Genomic DNA, 20538 nt, shown 5'->3' with positions numbered 1-20538 from the left:
CTAAGAATAAATTTATTGCACATTGAGTTGCCAGGATAGCTTGATTGGTTAGGCATTGGGACCATGTCCAAGAGGTTGTGAGTTTGATGAAATGGGGTTGTGAGTGAATGTGGGGAAGATCCCCCGTGGACAATATGGTGATTGGTGCACGCTAAATCTGCAAGGGTCACAAAGACTTCAATATTCTCATAACAAATCGATACCTATTGGAGTTCGGGATTTGTGATAGATCATGTGCTGGTTCAGATTGAAATTTCGATCTACGAAAGTATGAATTGTGTGTGAATGTGTCCTCTCTATAAAACGGACTGTGATGTATGCGTGTGGCTGAAACTTAATTCTTGACCATAAATGGCACCCATCTTGCTGAAAGGTCATACGTCAACAACTTACTTATTAAAATTATGAAGATTATTTTTTAAAAAAACATTGTAGAATTACTCTTGAATAATTATTCAATTAAATTGAATTCGGGTTCAAATGCCCGAATCGAATCGGACGTTAAATTTGTATAATAATTATTGAAATGCTTTTTTCCGGTGAGTTTTTACCAGTCATTTTTCCTAGTTTCTTCTTCTGGTGCTTTTTTTCAGTAGGTTTTTTTTTTTCGCGTTAACCTCTATCTGTGGTCTACGGGACGTTTTTTTGTGGACTGTGAGTGTGTTACCACTTAAAAAAATATTGCAACCATTTAATAAATTTAGATGCTCACTGAGATTATAGCAACATATTACACGTTTAATATGTTGCTATATCAGTAAATCGATATTGCTAAAATGTATGACTTAATTTTACGCTGTAATTTTATTCATTTTTTCTTATATCATAGGAGTATTTTTAGCAAGCATAAAAATATAAAATTAATCAGCTTGCAAGTATTATTTACTAATTTTTATCTGCTCTATTTATTACCGCTTGAATACTTGAAAATAGAAATTCAATGCTTAATTGTATATAACCAATTAAAAATGTAGTTTCTTAGTATATTCTGAATCAATCGTGTATTTATAACAGAGTAAGCTTACTGAGTAGTCCTCTATCATTCATTTTTAGCATAGTTCTGTAAAAATAAAAAATGCAAAGAAAATTGCAAAAAGTGACAAATTTTATCAAGTTTCTGGCAATTTATTTTTTTTTAATATTCGGTCTAATTTCCGTAAAAGCACTATAGACTACTGTTGCGAAAATTCACTAATTTTTATTGATTTAAAAAGTATTATTTTTCAAAAAAATTTCCAGTTACGTGTCTAGTTTTTTCCAGTTGCGTACGGGCCCTGATATATGGCGCATAAGAACAAGTACATACATATTCAAATTTGCAATGGAAGTTTCCGATAGAACTAAGCTTTACATATAATGTATGCAATTAAGGATAAATACCCTTCCACATTTTTTATAAAGTTATATTTTGCATTTTTGTTTAATGGAATAGGTTCTTCACAAGCAAAATTTTTAGGAAGACCTAACAATATATTTAAGACAATAAAAATACTTTCTATTTATCGTTATAAACTATAAACAAAAAAATACTGAAGCTTTGAGTTTTTATCATTTTTACAAACAAATACTCAAGCGTGTTGTCCGTTAATGACATAAGTCTTCACCACAAAAAGATACCCAGCCAGTAGTCACTTTTTCCTAAAAAAGTGTTCATAACAAATGTTCACAAAAGAAAACTTTATTTATTTTTGATTGTGCAGGCAAAGTCCTATGTTTACTCTACTAATAATATTTACACATTATTTTTAAACTTTTGTTTCTCTGTTTCAGATAACGAGTTGATCGTAACTATTTTTGCTATCACCATATCAATGACTGCAGTAACTATGTTCGGAATAGTTTGCTGGCTGACTTTAATAAGGTAATGGTTATATTTATTAATATCTCGAAAGTCCAAATTCTTCGAGAATAAAACGTTTTTCTATGCGTGTTTAGAATTTATTTTAGAACTTAAATATATAATATATAATTCTTTGTAAAAGTTGATTATCATACCATAGGCGAGGTACTCAAACTATAAGAAAAGTGTCTTAATGCATGAACATCTGACTGATTTAAAATTTCTTCTGTGTAAGCTTTTGTTCTACTTTTATGCAATCTTCAAAAAAGTGCCTTCTTGTAAGAACTCCAATGATCTTACCATAAAAGTCTGCCAGTGGCAGCAAAAATTATACCATAAAATATTAAAAATTGATTGAATTGAAAATTTAAAAATTGATATATATATATATATATATATATATATATATATATATATATATATATATATATATATATATATATATATATATATATATATATATATATATATATATATATATATATATATATATATATGGGTCATTCTCACAAAAACAGTCATTTTCATGTCCCCAGTATATTTTATGTTTGTTTTACAGCTTACGAAAAAAAAATTCTTAGGGAAAGTGTCCTTCCGAATGCAAGCTAACAGAAGAATAAAAATAAAATTATAAATTTTTATTTTTTATTTATTTTAGGTAATTAAAATATACTAATATGTCATTCCCTCACCTGTCCCCACTGCTGATTTAAAAAAAGAAAAAAATTGTTTCTGAAATAAATTTTTTTTTGTTGCAAATTCGTGTTTTTTATTTCAGAATACTGAAATATAGAATTCAGAAAATCAATTTTAAATTTAATTTCTGATCCAAATATTAACACAGCACTATTTTAAACTTAGTCCTCAGTGTTTCGCGTCATTCCCTCACAACAATGTTCTTATCACCTGCAATCTTCTTAGAATAAAAATATTTTAATAAAAACCTCAGAAGTTAACAACTGGCATCATAGAACAAAATTGCAGTATGTTTCCATCTTCAACTTAAAGAAACTTTGCTGTAGATTAAATTTGAATGAATCAAACCAGGTAAAATTTTTTACATTTGTCATACCCTCATGTCATTTTTTAGAGTAAAATAAAATACAACTTTATCGAGAAAGTGGATAATTATATGTTGCTTTCTTGTATGAATATAATGGTATGTGATTGACTTCAGAAATTAATTAGGCCAAACTGTTATTTTCAAATTTTATTGAATTCGTCATTCCCTCACTAGTGTATAAAGTGAGGAAATGACGCTGAAGTGAGGGAATGATTCAAGATGAGTATATTATTAAATTTTTTTTTGTTCAATCGTGCCAGTCAGTTTTATTTCCCAAAACTGCAAAAACTATTAAATATATAAGACTAAATTATAATAAATATTAGATATACTTAGTATGTTATCATTTTCAAACTTTAGGTAGATGTAACTTAGATAAAAATATGTAAAGTAAAATATCATTCCCTCACTATTAGTGTCATTCCCTCACTTTTTAAATAGTGAAAATAATTAATTTACTTATTAATTAATTTGAAAAATAAATAAATTTATTTATTAAATTGATTAAATAATTATTAATTGTTATAAATTAATTAATTATAAATTAATTATTTAAAAATTAATTAATTTAAATATTAAGTATAATTTATAGGATATATACTTTCTTTATAATGCCATTACATATTTCTATTAATATAAAAAGTTTCAGATCTTTTTATTCACTTTACTTTTTTGGGATTTTATGAACTGAAAAATGACAGTTTTCGTGAGAATGACCCATATATATAGTATATATAAGAAAAGAATGGAATGATAACACACAGCCAATCACAGAACACTTCTGGTTAGTAACGCACAAAACAGCCAATCAAAATTGAGAACGCATGTGTGTGAAAAGGTAATAATTTCTAATAATGTTGCCTGCAGAAGCGTTACAACTAAACTTACCAGCTAAATCTTGTTGTGATTTCTATTTTGTGTTGAATGCGTGAAATATGTTGATTCCTCTATTATCAGAGTCATATCTTTGTTATATAAAATGAATCGCCGTGAATTTCTTAGGCGTGAATATCTTTTACTTACTTTTAATTGTTTTTTACTTACTTTCAAAAAATTGTTCAACCAGAAATATTAATTAACTGTTCATATTTGAGATATTTCTTAAATAATGCATAAAAGTGCATCATTGGTTCGGAAAATAATGTGAAAAGAAAGATCAATGAAAAATGTACATAGCTAGGTTTTGTTAATATTCAGAGATTTATCGTAATTAATTTGAATTTTATTGTTTTCACCTTATTTTTTTCGGTTAAAATATACTTGAGTGTGCCCCTTGGCGAAATTGGCGACTCATATTTGGCGCCATTCCTGTTTGCGTAGAACACTGTGGTAACAGGAATGGCGGCCGAAACTTTATAAAATTGTAATGAACCCAATGTAAGCAAGATTAATTAACACAATAAAATTAATTTTGAATCGAAACAAAAATTAATAGAGTAAGCACATTAAGAAAGGGAAAAGAAAAAAAACTCACTTCTTCATTAAACTTCAATATCCTCAGAATTAGGTTCACAGAATTCTCTAATAGCAGTTAGAGACTGTCTAAATTTATCATGAATTGAATCTGTGTACCTCCATCACCACATAAATTCGGTGAAATACAAATCGAAAATGGCGTCTGTGGTACAGCCTGGTGGTGACATTTTTTTATAGTCCCTTTTTATGACTGCCCACATACCCTCGATCTTATTGACCATAAGCAAAAGTAATCTTACCAGTCGGTATTCAACGTAGAACTAACGGACTTCTGAAATTACGCATACTGTTGAACATTTAAAAATAAAGCTGAAATCTAAACCTATTAGAATCACGATAAGGTTTCAACGTGGCGAGAATCAAGGGGCATCCTCAAATATAGTCTACCAATTTTTTCATAACAATTCTGACAAAAATGTTTATTGATTATTGATAACATAATAATAATTTCATTATATATTTTTTTTTATTTGCATTCAGTATGACGAAAAAATTGAATTGCTTAATTTAATTTGTTGAATTTCAGTTACATATGGAAACTAAAATATTTTGTCAGTTACCAGTATTGAAGTTAATTGGGCAATTACTTGCAATGGTATTTGCTTTCGAAATATTACTTAGCTTCAACTCATTAATATTACATATTTTAATTTGTTTGCCATATCTGAACGTTTTTTTTTCAATTTTAACTCTTAAAATTTTAACTGTTTTCAGTTTAAAATTTAAATTACTGAGGGGGGGAGATGGAGCACCATGTAGGGAGCGTCCGGCATCCTATAAGATCAACAATGATTTGAGTTAGGCTCTGCCACGCGTGCTTCGAATACGGAGATTAATCACCGACTATTGCCCTTTAGTAATGTGCTAAATAATATTGCTTCCTCGCATTATCTAAGTTTGTAGCATTGTTTGTTTCAAAATTGCTTTATACAAGTTTATAATAAGCACCTCTGGCATTTTACAATCCAATCATATTCTCTCTATGGGATGTTGGGGGATGAAAAATTGCCACCTTATCTCCAGGAAAAAGACTTTAAGTTTGTTCGAGAAGCGAGCAAAAATGTAATTGCGTAGCAATTATCGGGGATTGGCGAGCGGCAGTGAGCAGGGGGCGGAGCCCTCTAGTATATATATATATACATATATTGTACTGTCTTCTTTTTCTCAATAGCTTATGTATACTTTTTCGGACTCATGGATTATAACTGATTCAGCATTAAACTCATGACATTTCAAACCTTACTGCAAGTTATTTCTTTTATTATTTATTTATAAAGTTATTTCTTTTTAAATTTGTAGACACTGTTAGGGAATCACTTATGTCAAAAACGCTGCATGAATTTATAAACGCAAACCAAAGAGCCTTTTTTGTTGGCATATAATCAAACATTTGTTCATTTGAAACAAGACCTTTTTTTCTATTTTGTTGGTCATCACTAATAGTTATAAGTGTGAAGGGTTTGGGAATATAAATATTTAAAACCCGGGCACTTATTTGTGAATTATTTATCTTATTATGATTACATTTTATTGCATTTTTTTTATTAATCTGGAAAATTTGACTTTAACTATGTTGTAAAAAAATAAATCATTGTTAGAGATTATTAACTGCTGTATAAAAATTTTATTGATAAATAAATAAAAATAAGCAAATGCCTCAATGAACCCGCATTGAAATGTGCATCAAAACAAAGTTTAGTAAATTTTTTCATTGAAAAGTGTTTTAATTTTGCCTTCTTTTAATTTCAGAATGAAAAGTAAGGTGTTCACTCAAGATCCCGAAAAAGTAAATCTCATATGAGATTTATGCGTGACATCTAAGAATATTTAAGAAATTCATATGTTGATCATAGAAAAGAGTTAATTTTTGTTACTATTCAGATGCTCTTGGAATGTATATATTTCGTTATCACTGTCCTCAATATACATTTTTAAATCAAAATCCTTGTCAAAAATGAAGTAAACAGAACAGCAAAGACAAAGATGGAAACAAACTTTTATCGAAATTTAATAAAAATTAGAAAGGCAAGCAGAATAAAAGTTACAAAAAACAGTTCGATTTCTGTTTTTTCATAATTGCCTTACAGCCTTTTTCTGTTTATTCTGGAATTTTTTGATGTTTTTAATTCCCTCCTCATCAGATTTGATTCCTTAGATTTCTGAAGAAACTTCTATTTTCTTTTCACATTTAAAAGTTTGTTTACAACATCTAATTTGAGCGCACTTTGACTTCAATTTCGACAAATATTCCATAACTACTTAGTTTCATTAATACAGAAACTGTTACATATTTTATTATTTAATACAATTACACTATTTGGTTCTAACGTTGTTTGTAAATGTATTGAGAACGATACAATTTTAATTGAAAGCAAATTTAATTTATTTCTTTTCTTGACAAATATTAGAAAACTAATTTAGTTTCATCAAAAAAAAATATTTCTTAATTGTGCTACAAGATTTCGTTTCACTGGTTTTTTGAAAAACTTTTAGTTATCCGGATTGAAAGTGCTCCTGTTAATCAATTTTTAAATACGTACCGATGCTACTATTCGAGTTGGTGCACCGCTACCTTTACCAATTTTCATAGGAAATACATAAAGCATTGCACCTGCAATTGGAATTTCACCAACATTGGCTACATTTTCTAAAATAAAAGACCTACGCCCTAGAATGTAACCGTGGCATGGAAAATGCGTGCTTGTACCTGGATCAATGGACGCGGTGTCAGCACCTACTCCCTTGACGCTTCTGTTCTCTGCTAACCACTTACAAGCTTCAGCTGAGAATCCTGGAAAGTGCAGTTTTGTGGGGTCATCGCTTGGGGTGCCGAAAAAAGCGTCACGGTCGTGCCACCTTTGCCCCCAACCAGAGTTCAATAAAACTATAGTCCCAGTCAAGCTCCTTTGTGTAGTGCGTTCCCAGTTCATGACATCCTCAACGGTAGCTACAGCATCCGGACAAAGTGATGCTTTTCGAGTAATGTCTATGACAGCTGCTTTCCCGAAGAAATAACTGGCTGGTATCTCATCAATGGTAATTTCTCCTCTGACAACATGTGCCGGAGCATCCATGTGCGTACCAGTGTGCGTAGAGGTGTAGAAATCCTCATATTGAAGCCTAAAATAAAAATAAAATAATAAAATTATAGGAAAGACATTTTTTATAACCGTCATTGAATAGCCGATCCAGTTTTCAGCTCACAACTGCCAATATTTCAACTCCGAAAACTTTTGATATTGAGTCCAATCCAGAAGACAAGCAAACTCCTGGATCAAATATTGGAAGAATTTTGAATGCGTGTAAGTTTTTTTGATGGAACTAACCAGCACTTTCCTTACATAGTCTGGGAAACCACGGAAACCTCCCATGTTTAGCCTGATGGAAAGAGAATACCAACATATTATCCGTCCACCACTGAGAATATTTTAAGCTACCACTGTGGGCGGTGCAAACCAGGTTCAGAATTCTCATTGACCAGCCATCGTTAGTGTTCAAACATGGGGTGACTTCATTTTGAGGCGAGAGCTCTATCCATTGACCCACCACGGCATGATAGAAAATTTATGATCGAGGAATATTTGTTAAGTTGATCATCCCTGTATATTGAACAATTGTCAGGTACCGAGACAGAGATGCCAACTTGTTCCGCTTTGTCAACAATCTTGTTCTCCAGTGGTTTAAAAATTTAGTAATTTTTTTTCTCCGTAAATCTCTATTTCGTAATAAAACCTTTTACAGAAAACGGAACAATTAGCCTCCTTGCCAAACTTGCAAAATCACGTAAATTCCCTTTTATTATCTGATCACTTGTTTAACCTCTTCGGGACGGGCGGGCATTCGAACAGACTCTTGATGGGGAAAAAAATAAAAATTGTTAGCTTACATGTGGGCTTATCAGTCTTATTTTTCTTTCATTTCAATTTTAATATATCTAATGAATGCAATAATCCAACAATATAATTCTCGTATTGGATTAGGTGAACTAAATAAGTCAAACTACTATTATCCTACCTAAAAAAACTTGCAATCAGTTACATCATTTTCATCCTTAATGTCGCCACCCTGGGAATGCATAGGTGACTCAACCATCTCAAGGAAGTTAACAGGACTACTAAAGTTTTTTCACGCAAGTGATGAACTTTTCTCTATGAAAATACAGAGTATTTTATAGAGGAATAACGTTTTTTTTAAAAGAAATAGCGTTTCTTTTTAGCTATGACTTTTCATTTATAAACATTCTTGTTAATTTAATATGAAACATAAATATTACATTGGTGTTACATACATTAGCAGGCTTGCTTCTCCAATAAATGTTTATAATTCTTTGTTAAACAACAGGTAGAGCAAATTATAGAAGGAAATCACGAAATTTGGAAGAGATTTGAATCGTCATTTCCACACTAAACAGAACAGTTGGTGGGGTACTGCTTTGCCAGGGTGGCTCTCCTAAAACGTTGACGAAAGGTAGGCCCTCATTTGAGGAAATTTATAACTTCCCGGAGGAGGGGGAGAGGAGAGAAAAGTGGTAAAGCCTTTTTTCTTCTATTTTCAATGGCGAGATAAAAATATTTTCATAATTGCAATCTTTCAGTCAAATGTTTCATTTCTCGTGGAATTTAATGAGAAAAATGGTATGAAAAATACCGAAAACAATTTTGAAAACAAAGACTTTGAAATGAATGAAACTTTACTTAAAATACCGCACAGTTCTAATGCTGTAAAATCTAAGCAAAATTTTGAACAACTCATTTAAACTGAAGAAAATAAAGATGATGAAACATTTGGAACATTGTATTACGACAAAAAGAAGAGAAACAAAGTTTTTTTAAATTAAACAATCAACGTTAGATAAACATATATTTCTATTTTTCAGAAAAAAAAGTCTGAAAGCAATATGCATTTCATATATTATACTAATCATGAGCTAATATTGAGCAATCACCTCAATTTAACGAGAATTTTTCTAATTCCTAAATATAGACCCTATTGCAGTATTTGAAATTTCAGGACTAAATAAATAAAAATAAGAACCATTTTAGACAGAAATAGGATTTTTTTCCCATGTTAACCTATGATAAATTATCTGTCCGGCATTAAGTAACTAATTGAGATTTGTGAATAGTTTTCGATCCATTTTATTCGTTGAAAATTTGTTTCGCTAAATTTGTATACTGTACCTTTTGAAACTGAGTTTAGTCAATCCTTTTTTTGGTACGTTAGAGTTCTATTCCTAAACTTATAATGTAAATCTACATGATAAGGCAACAAATAATTCTAAAAAAATGACATTTTAAGTTATTTCATTTTTTACATAGTTTTGATTTACGCTATCAACCAATAAGCATTTGAACACCTATGCAAATGACTGTATCTGCTGTCCTGAGATACGTCACGCTCTTCTAGTATGGATTCCCCATTCATGGTAAGCTCAACGCCGATTCCTAATGCACTATTTTGGATGAAAATGTGCTTCCTACGTTGTGGCAGCTTAACGGGATGGACCCCTGTTACTTCCGTGACGACAATGCCAACTGTCATGTTGCGAGGGTCACCAAGGCTTGGCATGGTGCTTATGATGAGGGAAAGAGCTTTGCTTCCCCGTCATTAGCCGTATAGTTGATAGTGGTATATATGAATGTTCACTTAGGCCAATATTGAATGAATAAAACAATAACAGTTGAGTTTCCAGCAAATGATGTACAAATCGTTGAATGTAAATTTAGATTTCATTAAGCATAATTTGTAAATTAGAAAATGGCCATTTCTTCAAAAAATAAGAAATCCCTTAAAGGGATGAAATAAGAATACTCTCTATTGAGAGATCATAAAGCCAGAACAACATTTCTGACCGTTAGAAAATTGAGCCTGGGGAGGCCCCCTAAAAGGGGTCCCAGCCTCACCAATTTAGAAATTCAAAGTGAATATATTTATTCTCAACGGACAGAGAAAGAGTATGGGTAGGAGATCCAAAATTTTGCGATTTATCACCGTATATCATAGCCAAAAACAAAGCCAACTAGCATATCCACATGGGTTTAAAAGAACACCTTGGCGATCACGAGTCGCCAACAAATTTATGTGAATTCTTATAACCATGCAACCGAAACATTTTAGCCGTTGGAAAATTAGAATAAAAAGTTATAAATAGATTTTTGTTTTCGATTAGAGGCGACAGTGAATTAATATGTCTGTATAATAATGAAATAAAAAGAAAGTATCCGTTACATTGATCTGGAAGAGAAGAAATAAATATTTTATGTTCGCTTAAAAAGATTAAGTTTTTGATTTATTTTAAAAGTAATTCTTCCATTAATAAAAATAAGCTTAAGTGATGAAGGATATTTTAAAAGATAGAAAATAAATATGTGTATGCCAATTCTGGCATCACAGTGCTAATGAGGTTAATCGAGTGGACTGGCCGGCCCAGAGTGCAGTCCTGAACCCTATCGAGAACCTCTGGGACGAGTTGGATCGCCGAATTAAGGGGCGTAGTACAAGTCCAAAATCGGTGAAGGAACTTACATGTCTTCTCCAAGCCGAGTGGAAGAAAATATCACTACACACAAGGACTTGTGGAAAGTATAACCCGGAGGGTTCACGCTGTAATTGCCTATTGTGGAAGCTCTGCCAACTATTGGTTATGAATAAAGTTTGTTTTCAATCACACGTGTCCAAATACTTATTGGTAGATAGTGTATGCTTAAGTTAATTTTTTTTACCTTGTGCAAAGAACTTATACACAGTTAATATTGTTATGTACAGTGGTCGGAAAAACTACAATATTTTTGTAGTTTACTACAACAATTTTATTACATATGCAGTTAACTACAGCTACAACTACTTTTTTTTTTCAAATGTAGTTCAACTACTTCAAACTACTTTCGAAATAGCAACTACTTCATTACTTAAGGGAGGTGAACGTAGCTGGAGAAAACAATTTACTGCCATGTTCAAAATGGTTTTGAATGAAAAATTGTCTTGCATTAAAAATAAGGAATTATGATAAAATATTTATTCTTGTTCACGCGAGCCAGTTTGTATTCTGAGATGTTATTATTTCAATTTGTTCAGTAACCCTTCAACATTTTATGATTTCTCGACAGCGAAGTTTTGATTTGAGAAATGTTAGGATATTATCAAATATTAGCAATTTTGTTAAGTTCTTAATGCTCTTTTATTTCCTCTTGGAAATTAAGGACATCGAAAATATGTTCCTTTCCTTTAAAATGACATCTGCGTTTCACAAGCATACATTCGCATGTGAAACGCAGTGTGACCAAAGTGATAAATGATGTATTATTCGTCATAGCTAGCTTGAATATTAGTTATACAACTCTCTAAATACACAATTCTTATTAACTCGAAGTCACAGTTGTATTTTAAATTGCGTTCACTAACAGAGCCGTGAAAATTTGTTACCACCAAATTCTATAAATTAATTGTGTTAGAACCCTATCTTTAACTAAATTAGCATTAAAAAAGTAGTTTTCAAGAATCTCTACAAGCTGCATTCTTTTGTCACCCTACACAACAAACGAATATAAAATTAGTGACTACAGTAGTTTTACGAATTGTAGTGTGATACTTCCGACCACTGATTATGTCACATAAAATACTTATTGTTGTATTTCAATAAAAGTTAAGGTGACAATAATTATTAAAATTACTTTTATTTAACAAATTTAAGCACTATTTTCAAAATTACTTTCTTCAAAAGACGATAAAAACCATTTCACTTACTTTACAGTTACTTTGTTATAAATATTTAAAAAGTTTTAACGGTTAGAAAAATGCGCAGTCTCGAAAAAAATATTAGCAATTATAACATAAAATAACATTAAAAAGAGCAACAAAACACATTTTGTAACATGTATTTTAAAAATTAAAAAATTATTTGGGAATTATCTAAATTTTAGAATTTGAAATGGGGGAAAATGAAATCGTTTATGAAAAGTTCGTAAGAGAGTTGAAGACAATACTTACCATTTTGTTACCAACTCTTTGTTGGGGCCTTTAACTAATTTTTCAATTTTGAATTTACTGTATATTGGATAACGTAACGTAGTTTCATCATATACATAAGTCATATCAATTAGCTTTCTACTTTTACGTTTAGCACTAGTAAAATGTAAACTTAAAATTGTGAATAATAGGACATGAAACAATTTCATTTCAAAATCGAAATAGAATATTAAAAATATTCGCGAAATATTTCAAAGTTGTGCATACATATTACAAACGAATTTCTTTTTAGTAACTGCAACTTTTAAATATGTGGGTTTTCTTATATGAAACGGAGTAAAATTTTTTGCAACCTAAATCACGAGTATTGATTGGATACTAATTACGCGAAGCATTTCTAAAATTGGAATGCATCGGTGTCTGTGCAAACAAGTTTTAAATTACATATTTCTGTATCGTGATGTGTGGTTTAACAAGCGGTATGGTAATAAGAAAAGTTCCAGACAGCACGGAAAAGTAGAAGAAAAGCACGCATTCCGAAAGAGTAATTACCTCTTTAATTATCTAGGAAAATTCTAGTAATCTGTATGAACAGTGTGCAACTCTTATATTGTTTCCTCACGTTATACCTTTCTTCCATGTTTATCAATGTGAAATGTCTGCTGGAGTTTCGCGTCAATAGTTCCCTTATCGCTATAAGCAGAATTTATTGTCGGTCGAAATTTCACAATTTTCGATTATTGTCAGATGGAAGCAAGTTTCAATCGTTTCGTGTCTGCTATCTTTAGTTTTTCTTTAATTGAATTACATGCATTAAATAGATTTAATGACATTATTTACAGGTTAAGAAGGTTTAAGGTCATAAAAAAATCCAATTAGTTATAAGTAGTTGAATTATTTTGTATTTTCAATAAGAAAAAATATTTCGACAAAACTTCGTATTTTTCCAACAGGCGATCTACCTTTGTAGTTATTTTAAGGTATATCGAACATTATTGAATATCTGGGAGTATCATTTAGCTTTAAAAAAAAGACATAAGTGTAGGATAAAACAGCCCAGTATACATTTGTTTAGTATATCCTACACAAAGAAGCCAACTTGTTCCGGTTTGGTAAGAAAATTATTTTCTAGAGGGTGGAAAAATTCAAGTTATTTTTTGTTTAGTATTTTTCATTTTAAATAGTTTTTTCACCACCACATATCTAAAATTCACACTATCGTATGAAATCCAACTTTATTGCAGTTATCTCTTGATTTCGAGTTGGAATTGATAGCTGCAGATTCATTGTTTTTGATCTCGGATTGAAATTGATTTTGCGAAAGTGGTTTATGAAGCTGAAATCGTGAAAGAAATTGGATCCAAATCGACGTGAAAGCGCGCTGCTCTCATGTGTAAGTTGAATCGCTATTGATATTCACTTATAATTTATTGACCATTTAATTTGGAGTGTTGATGACGTGTGTTTATGCCGCGTTCACAAACAATTAAAACAGTAAATATATCTTCGTGAACTATTATTTAAACTGATTTATTTGTGTTTTGTGCTACAACAGTGATACATAAGCGTGTAATTTTGCAAAACCAATTCCCTAAATACAGCGTCAAAGTATGAGCTCCGCTAAGACTATTTTATTTTTTCGGCAGCATAAAGTGCACGTTGAACCACAATGTCATTTTCTACATTACTGGATATCATTTTTGATCAGCGGTAGCTGCATTTATTTCAAGTAAGTGCAGATTGAATTTCATAAACTTTATATTTCAATCTCTGTGCTTACAATACCATCATAATGTTCAATACTATTAAAATCAGTGAAAGTGCCGTCCCCAGTTGGGTAATGGACACCATGGCTTTATTAAAACACCAACTGCAACAACAAACCTAACTCAATAAGTAGCTGTCTCAGCAACTAAATGACATCAATACAATATTTGAAAATAAGATGACTACATTGCAACAAAGTATCGATAAACTACAAGCTGAAAATGATGAATTAAAAAAAGAAAATAGACGTCTATAAAAAATCAACAAACAGAATACAGAATCAGAAATAATAATCCCAAGCAATTCCACGATTTCCATAGATACTCTAGTAAGAAAAATAAAAATCTAAAGTAAAGTTCAACAAAAGCCAATACAAATGACTATCAACAAAAAAAAAAAACAATCAGTATCGATGGAAAACAACAAGCAGTTACAAAAAAAAAAACAGATCCTCCAGTTCGGAGGAAGATGAACACCAACAAAAAATTTCACAATGCAAATATTTTTATTGCAATTCGAAAACAACAAGCCAACGCTACAGCAGCACAAGATGGAGCCACCATACGGTAGACATCAATAGCTACCACCTCAAAGGAATGTCAGTATGGGGAAATGCCCACTACATCCAGATCTGGGAGAAACCAACTAAACCAGCGATTCTCAACCTGTGGGGCGCGCCCCCGTATGGGGGCGCGAGCACACCAGAGGGGTGGCGCGAGAATATTCAAGAGAAAATATTATTTAAAAAAATTGATTAACTGGATGAAAGGAAAGCACACATATACATAGAAAACAAAATACATTTTAACATACTTAATAACTTATTAAAGTGAAACAACTTATTAAATCAAAATTTAAGGTGGGGAGCCAAGGGTGGCTTGGCCTTAAGGATATTTTTATAATTTTCTGATTAAGTCTGTTTATCTGAATTTTTTCTGTAGCATCTTACATCTATCTCTAATATATATCACGTATACTTTTAATTGTAAAACAAAATTTCATTTATTTTATAGTACAATTTTAAAATTTTAGTTTCTGCACCTAAAGTTTCGCACAGTTTCCAAAGGTGAGCCATGTTTAGAAATCACTTTTTCACTTACTCAAATTATCTTTAGAAAAAACACTTGGACTGGCAAAGTTCTTTTTAAAAGGCACTTTAAGTGTCTTGCTGGTAGGAACAAGTTTCCCGACTTTAAAATAGATATTTGCTTTCAGAGTGTATAATTTGTTTATTGATTTTACTTTGATAGTTCTTGTGTGAAGTCACTAGCGATTCTTTTGAGTTCACTTATTAGAATTAATCAAGAATTATTGAGTAAATGTTTTCAGAAGGATTAGCCAACAAGTAAGAGTTAAATAACCATACTAGAGTTAACTAACTAAACCCATAACTAATCTAAAAATACCCAAATTTGCAAGAAAATACCAGAATCGACCACAAAAACACTCTTAACTACCACAAAAAATAAAAAAATACCTGAAAAATGACTTTAAAATGCAAACAAAACAGAAAACTTGAAACAAAATATCACAAAGTCTACTAAAGTGCAGAGAACGTCAAAATATTATAAAAATTTAAAAAATACCAAAGTTCCACATTTGCTTGAAATGAAATAAATCAATTGGCATTTAATTCAAGCATTCCTTTTTGAGAAATAATATGCTACGTAATGATTTATAATTAACTCTTTAATAGATTTCACGCTTGCTTCCGAAGGTGGCCCGAGTGTCGCGCCACTTGGGAAAATACATAAGGTCTCTCTTACCATTTGCACGACATAAAACTATTAATCTGATAGATTAATTCGAATTAAAGTAATGTGATTAAGGAAAAAGAAATAAACTTTCAGAAAACATATTATAACTCAAAGCTCTAAGAATTTAAACACATTATCTTCTCACCTGGAAATTAGAACGACAACTGCAAATAATTAAATCACTTCATACAATGGAGGCCATTCAAGGAAATATCTTCCAATTCAGCCTCGTGCACCTCAGATACAAGATTTACAATGCAGAAGGGACATCTTATGATTCAAAATAAATTTCTTTTTACTTTGGGGGGGGGGCTACGTTAGGAGCACTGGCCACCTTTGGCTTACCCACCTTACTTAATCAAACATACTAAATTTTTAAAAAAAATTAATAATTTTTAGTGACTTCCTTGGGTCTGTCCTGCAGAGCAAAGCTTTTTGAGGTGAGGCTTAATATTAGAAATAGCCACTGTCAGTCCTGTTTCTATATTTAGCCGTGATCTATATTTTGTCTTCAAAGAAGCCACAGCAGAAAATCCAGTTTCACAAAAGTAGGATATTGAAAACGGTAATAGAATGCGAAATGCCCTTTGTTTCAGTGCAGAAAAATCCCCCTCCTACCAAAATTCAAATAGTGATTTATTACTAAATTGCATTTCAGTTTCGCCACTTGTCGTGAAGTCTATGAAGTTTTCTTCTTCATCAATTGAGAGTCCTTCGGGAGTCTTATGAAATGGATTCCGAACCCACTCGTAACTTGATAGCAGTTTGTCATGAGCAGGAAAATACTTTTTGAAATTCTTTGCCATCATGGCTAAATGATTTTCAATGGTTACAAACGTAACTTTCATATATTCTTCTTCAGCCTTATAAGTTTTAGTACAATTATCCACATTTGCAAGCATTGTTAGGTTTTTTTGCTTTACATTTCTGCCCCACAATTCTAATTTTCTACAAAAAGCATAAACTTCATCACTCGTATCCAACATATGTGTATTTGCTCCTTGGAGTTTAAGATTCAAGTTATTTAATTTCTCGAATATGACGACCAAGTATCTCAATTTCATCGCAAATAAACAATAGTGTAAATTCCTGGTTTCCGGTCTGTTATCTTCTAAGAAAATGACGATTTCTTCTCTTAATTCATGAGCACGTTGCAAAAATTTCTCACGTGATAAACATCTTGCCTCACATTTAAATAGTAACTCTGAATGTACTGAACCCATGTCATTACAAAGAGCAGAAAAGATGTATGGACTGTAATTGTTTTGAAAAATTAACTCCAAACATAGTTTCTGCAATCTCAATTGCTGCTGATTTTTACTTTACTTTTGTTTTGGTAGTTAGTTAAAAATAATTTAAAGACAGAATTAAAAATACTCAATATACATTATTGTTGCATACATTTTACTGCAAGTGGGGGGCGCGATGAAAATTATGATTGAAAACTGGGCCGCGAATACTGAAAGGTTGAGAAACGCTGAACTAAACCAACCTAATGACGTCGCAGAAGAAGAAGCAATGGAAGAAACAACAAATTTCCAATACCAGAGAGCAAGCAAAACAAGGATTCCGCCGATAATAATAAGAGATAATAGCGTACAATGATTAAACCTAAGAAAGAAACTTAAAAACCAGCAAAAGACCAGTTTTGAAGGTAACCACTCAGGAGAATATTTAAAATTACATTTTTTCGAAATTGATATGAGGCGTCGTGCCATAGATATACTAAATGACTTACAAATTAAATATCATATTTTCCAATTAAATGATGAAAAACCAATCTGAGTTGTCATTAAAGGTATTCTGGTAGAAATTACAGAAGAACAAGTGAAACAAAACCTCATATTATATGGATTCACACCGAGAAAAGGTACACAGATGACTAATGGCCTAATCGAAAAACAGCATGAACTAAAAAACTTTATAATAGAACACAATCCTGATATATTCATAATAACAGAAACCCATTTAAATGCAACTCAGAATCTTAAAACAGATTACTATACAATTTACAAATGTGATAGAAGGTACAGAGGGAGCGACGTAGCACTTCTTGCAAAAAACAACTTATTAACAACAGAATATAACTCAAAAGATGACAATGGATATGAGCAAATTTCAATTTTATTAATCTACAGAAACAAGAACATCGAAATTACAGGTAATTGCGATTATCCAAAAAATAAACTAACAGATAATGATATGATTCTCCTATTTCCAGCCAATTGATTGATTGATTGAATGTAGAGTTTACAGGCGCACGAACCAAAAGAGTATATGCTGCACCAATTTCCAGCTGACATAGATACAATAGTTGCAGGCGACTTTAATTCCAAGCATCCAATACTGGGGTGCAACAACTTCGACCACAGTGCAGCTAAATTGAATGATCTTATCAGAAAATATCAATTAACAGTAGCAGTATCTCCAACTTACATTCCGAATCTGATTAACCATAGACCGGGCATACGATATTTCGCAATAACAAACATGCAAGTCCCCATGGTCACCTGCGCTCATAAAAATTTCTCATCAGATCATCTGTCACTTCAACTGTTCGTCGGGGAAACCATATAACTATCTGAAAAACTAAATTATAAAACTGACTGGAACCATTATCAAAATATTCTTACAATCAATGGAGCAGACCTACGATCCTTGGATAACGAAACTGCAATAGAAAAATATATACAGCAAATTCAGAATGAAAAAACAGATGCTTTTAAAAATGCTTCCACAGAAAACAAGCATACTACCCATCATTACAGATTATCACCTGAAATAAAGAACATAATAAGATTAAGGAACTCGCACAGGAAATAGAACTTACGACCCAGCACACCTAGACGAAATAAAATAACTCAATAATCAAATTCAAAAACATAGTAAAAATATAAAAAAAAACAACTGTGGCAAGCAAAAGTCTCTCCCTCTGTACCACTGACAACTCTACATGGAAAATGGCCAAGGAACTGAAAACAACTGCTCAAATAGACAGACCAATAAATAGACCATCTGGCGCAGCTTACACAATAGCAGCAAAATACGAAACATTCGCAGATTCACTTCAAAATTAATTTTCATCAAATATAAACTCTGGCCAAAATCATCACAACAGCATCACCGAAGAAGTTAATAATTTTCAAACTGACCTCCTCAACTCAGAAACAATAAATTCAGCCATCAATCAAGAAGTTAGCAGCATCATACAAAAACTTAAAAACAATAAAGTTCCAGGTGAGGACGGGATATAGAATAAAATGATTAAACTATTACCTAACAACTACATTTGCAAAATCACGCATATTTTTAATGTCTGCCTTGCTTACAATTACTACCCACAAATCTGGAAAAAGGTATCAGTCATTCTATTTCTCAAGAAAAACAAGAACCCAAGTTGCCCTGAGAGTTATCACCCAATCAGTCTACTTAACATACTTGGAAAAATATACGAAAAAATCATCTACAACATAATAAACCCACTACTTACAGCTCTTCCCTACAAGCAGTATGGATACCGGAAAAAACTAGATACCACCAAACAGTTACTCCGAATAATAGACTATACTGGCAGAGCAATCATAAATGAAGAAATAATAGCCTTCCTGATGATCGACATATCCAAAGAATTTTATAAAGATAATAGGTGCACAATATATAAACTCATTCAGCTGAATTTTCCGCCAGGCATAATCAAACTTCTATCCAGTTATCTTTCTAATGGAACATTTCAAGTCACCATCCAAAACAAAAAGTCTACTAAGAGAAACATCGCAGTACCTCATGGCAGCATTCTGGGACCGATTTTATACATATTATATACTTATGATTTTCCTATAAACAAAGCCGATTATAACAGCAAAACAGCCTATTACGCAGATGACACCGATATTATTTTTAAATAAAGAAACTCAAATCATGCTCTTCAAAAACTACAGGACCATATATACGAAATAGAAGACTGGTGCTTAATATGGAAAACTGCAGTCAACGCAGGAAAATCACAAATATTAATTATACAAAAAATAATAATTAAAATATTTCCACAACTTCAACCAAAATGACTAGTGATTTTTCTAGTTAATTTTATTAAAACGCTAATATTATTAATTTTGAAAACTACCATCTCTAACTATGTAAAAATACGTAGCTAAAATAAAGTGATAAATTTTAAAAATTACGGTTAAGTATTAAAGTTTTCAATCAAATTAAGCTTTAAGTTTAATATATAGTGAGCGATCTCAAAAAAACTGCACTCAATACCTTTTGATCTAAGGGTTATACATAATGTCTTATAATAAACCCGCTAAATGTGTGTAATAATAAATCCACTAATAAATAATAAACCCTCATTATAAATAATAAACCCGTTACCGCCGTGGTCCGAGGGGAGGGGCGTATGATCCAGAAATGATACACAGTGATAAGGGTGCCCAATTTGCGGCCCACGGTAGCGCCCCAGAATATAATAAGAAAATTTATAATTTTTTGGGAAAATAAAAAAAAATATTAGAAATTTTGAATTGCGCCTTTTTTCTCGAGTCAAATCTAATAAATCAATGTAGTTTTTCATTTGCTTTTTTCGGTAATTATCGCGACATATTTCTGACCAACGAAATTTTAAAAATCCCAACATTTTTATTTCGACAAAATTATAATGCGTGAATTTC

At 31.5% G+C, this 20538-nt stretch overlaps 2 protein-coding genes across 2 annotated transcripts in view; one reads left to right on the top strand and one right to left on the bottom strand.

Moving 5' to 3' along the window:
- Positions 1 to 6480, top strand: part of LOC122268253 (uncharacterized) — a 43943-nt gene extending 37463 nt beyond the window's left edge. The window contains exons 16-17 of the mRNA XM_087163388.1: positions 1771 to 1861; positions 6129 to 6480. Coding sequence (XP_087019514.1) covers positions 1771 to 1861; positions 6129 to 6180 — 143 coding nt within the window. The 3' untranslated portion in view covers positions 6181 to 6480. The remainder of the gene's footprint in view (positions 1 to 1770; positions 1862 to 6128) is intronic.
- A 386-nt stretch (positions 6481 to 6866) lies between these two features.
- On the bottom strand, positions 6867 to 12622 carry LOC107455710 (uncharacterized). The gene is made up of 2 exons (XM_087163389.1): positions 12366 to 12622; positions 6867 to 7499 (listed from the first exon to the last, which is right to left on the bottom strand). The coding sequence occupies exons 1-2, from the start codon at positions 12551 to 12553 to the stop codon at positions 6908 to 6910; spliced, it is 780 nt and encodes a 259-aa protein (XP_087019515.1). The 5' UTR covers positions 12554 to 12622; the 3' UTR covers positions 6867 to 6907.
- Between the last annotated feature and the right edge of the window lie 7916 nt (positions 12623 to 20538).

Source organism: Parasteatoda tepidariorum, chromosome 5, assembly GCF_982258835.1.
Source record: "Parasteatoda tepidariorum strain Cologne lab strain chromosome 5, Ptep-v5.0, whole genome shotgun sequence".
NCBI lineage: Eukaryota > Metazoa > Arthropoda > Arachnida > Araneae > Theridiidae > Parasteatoda > Parasteatoda tepidariorum.
The sequence above is the reverse complement of the archived record's forward strand: the minus strand, read 5'-3'. Positions and strand labels throughout refer to the sequence as shown.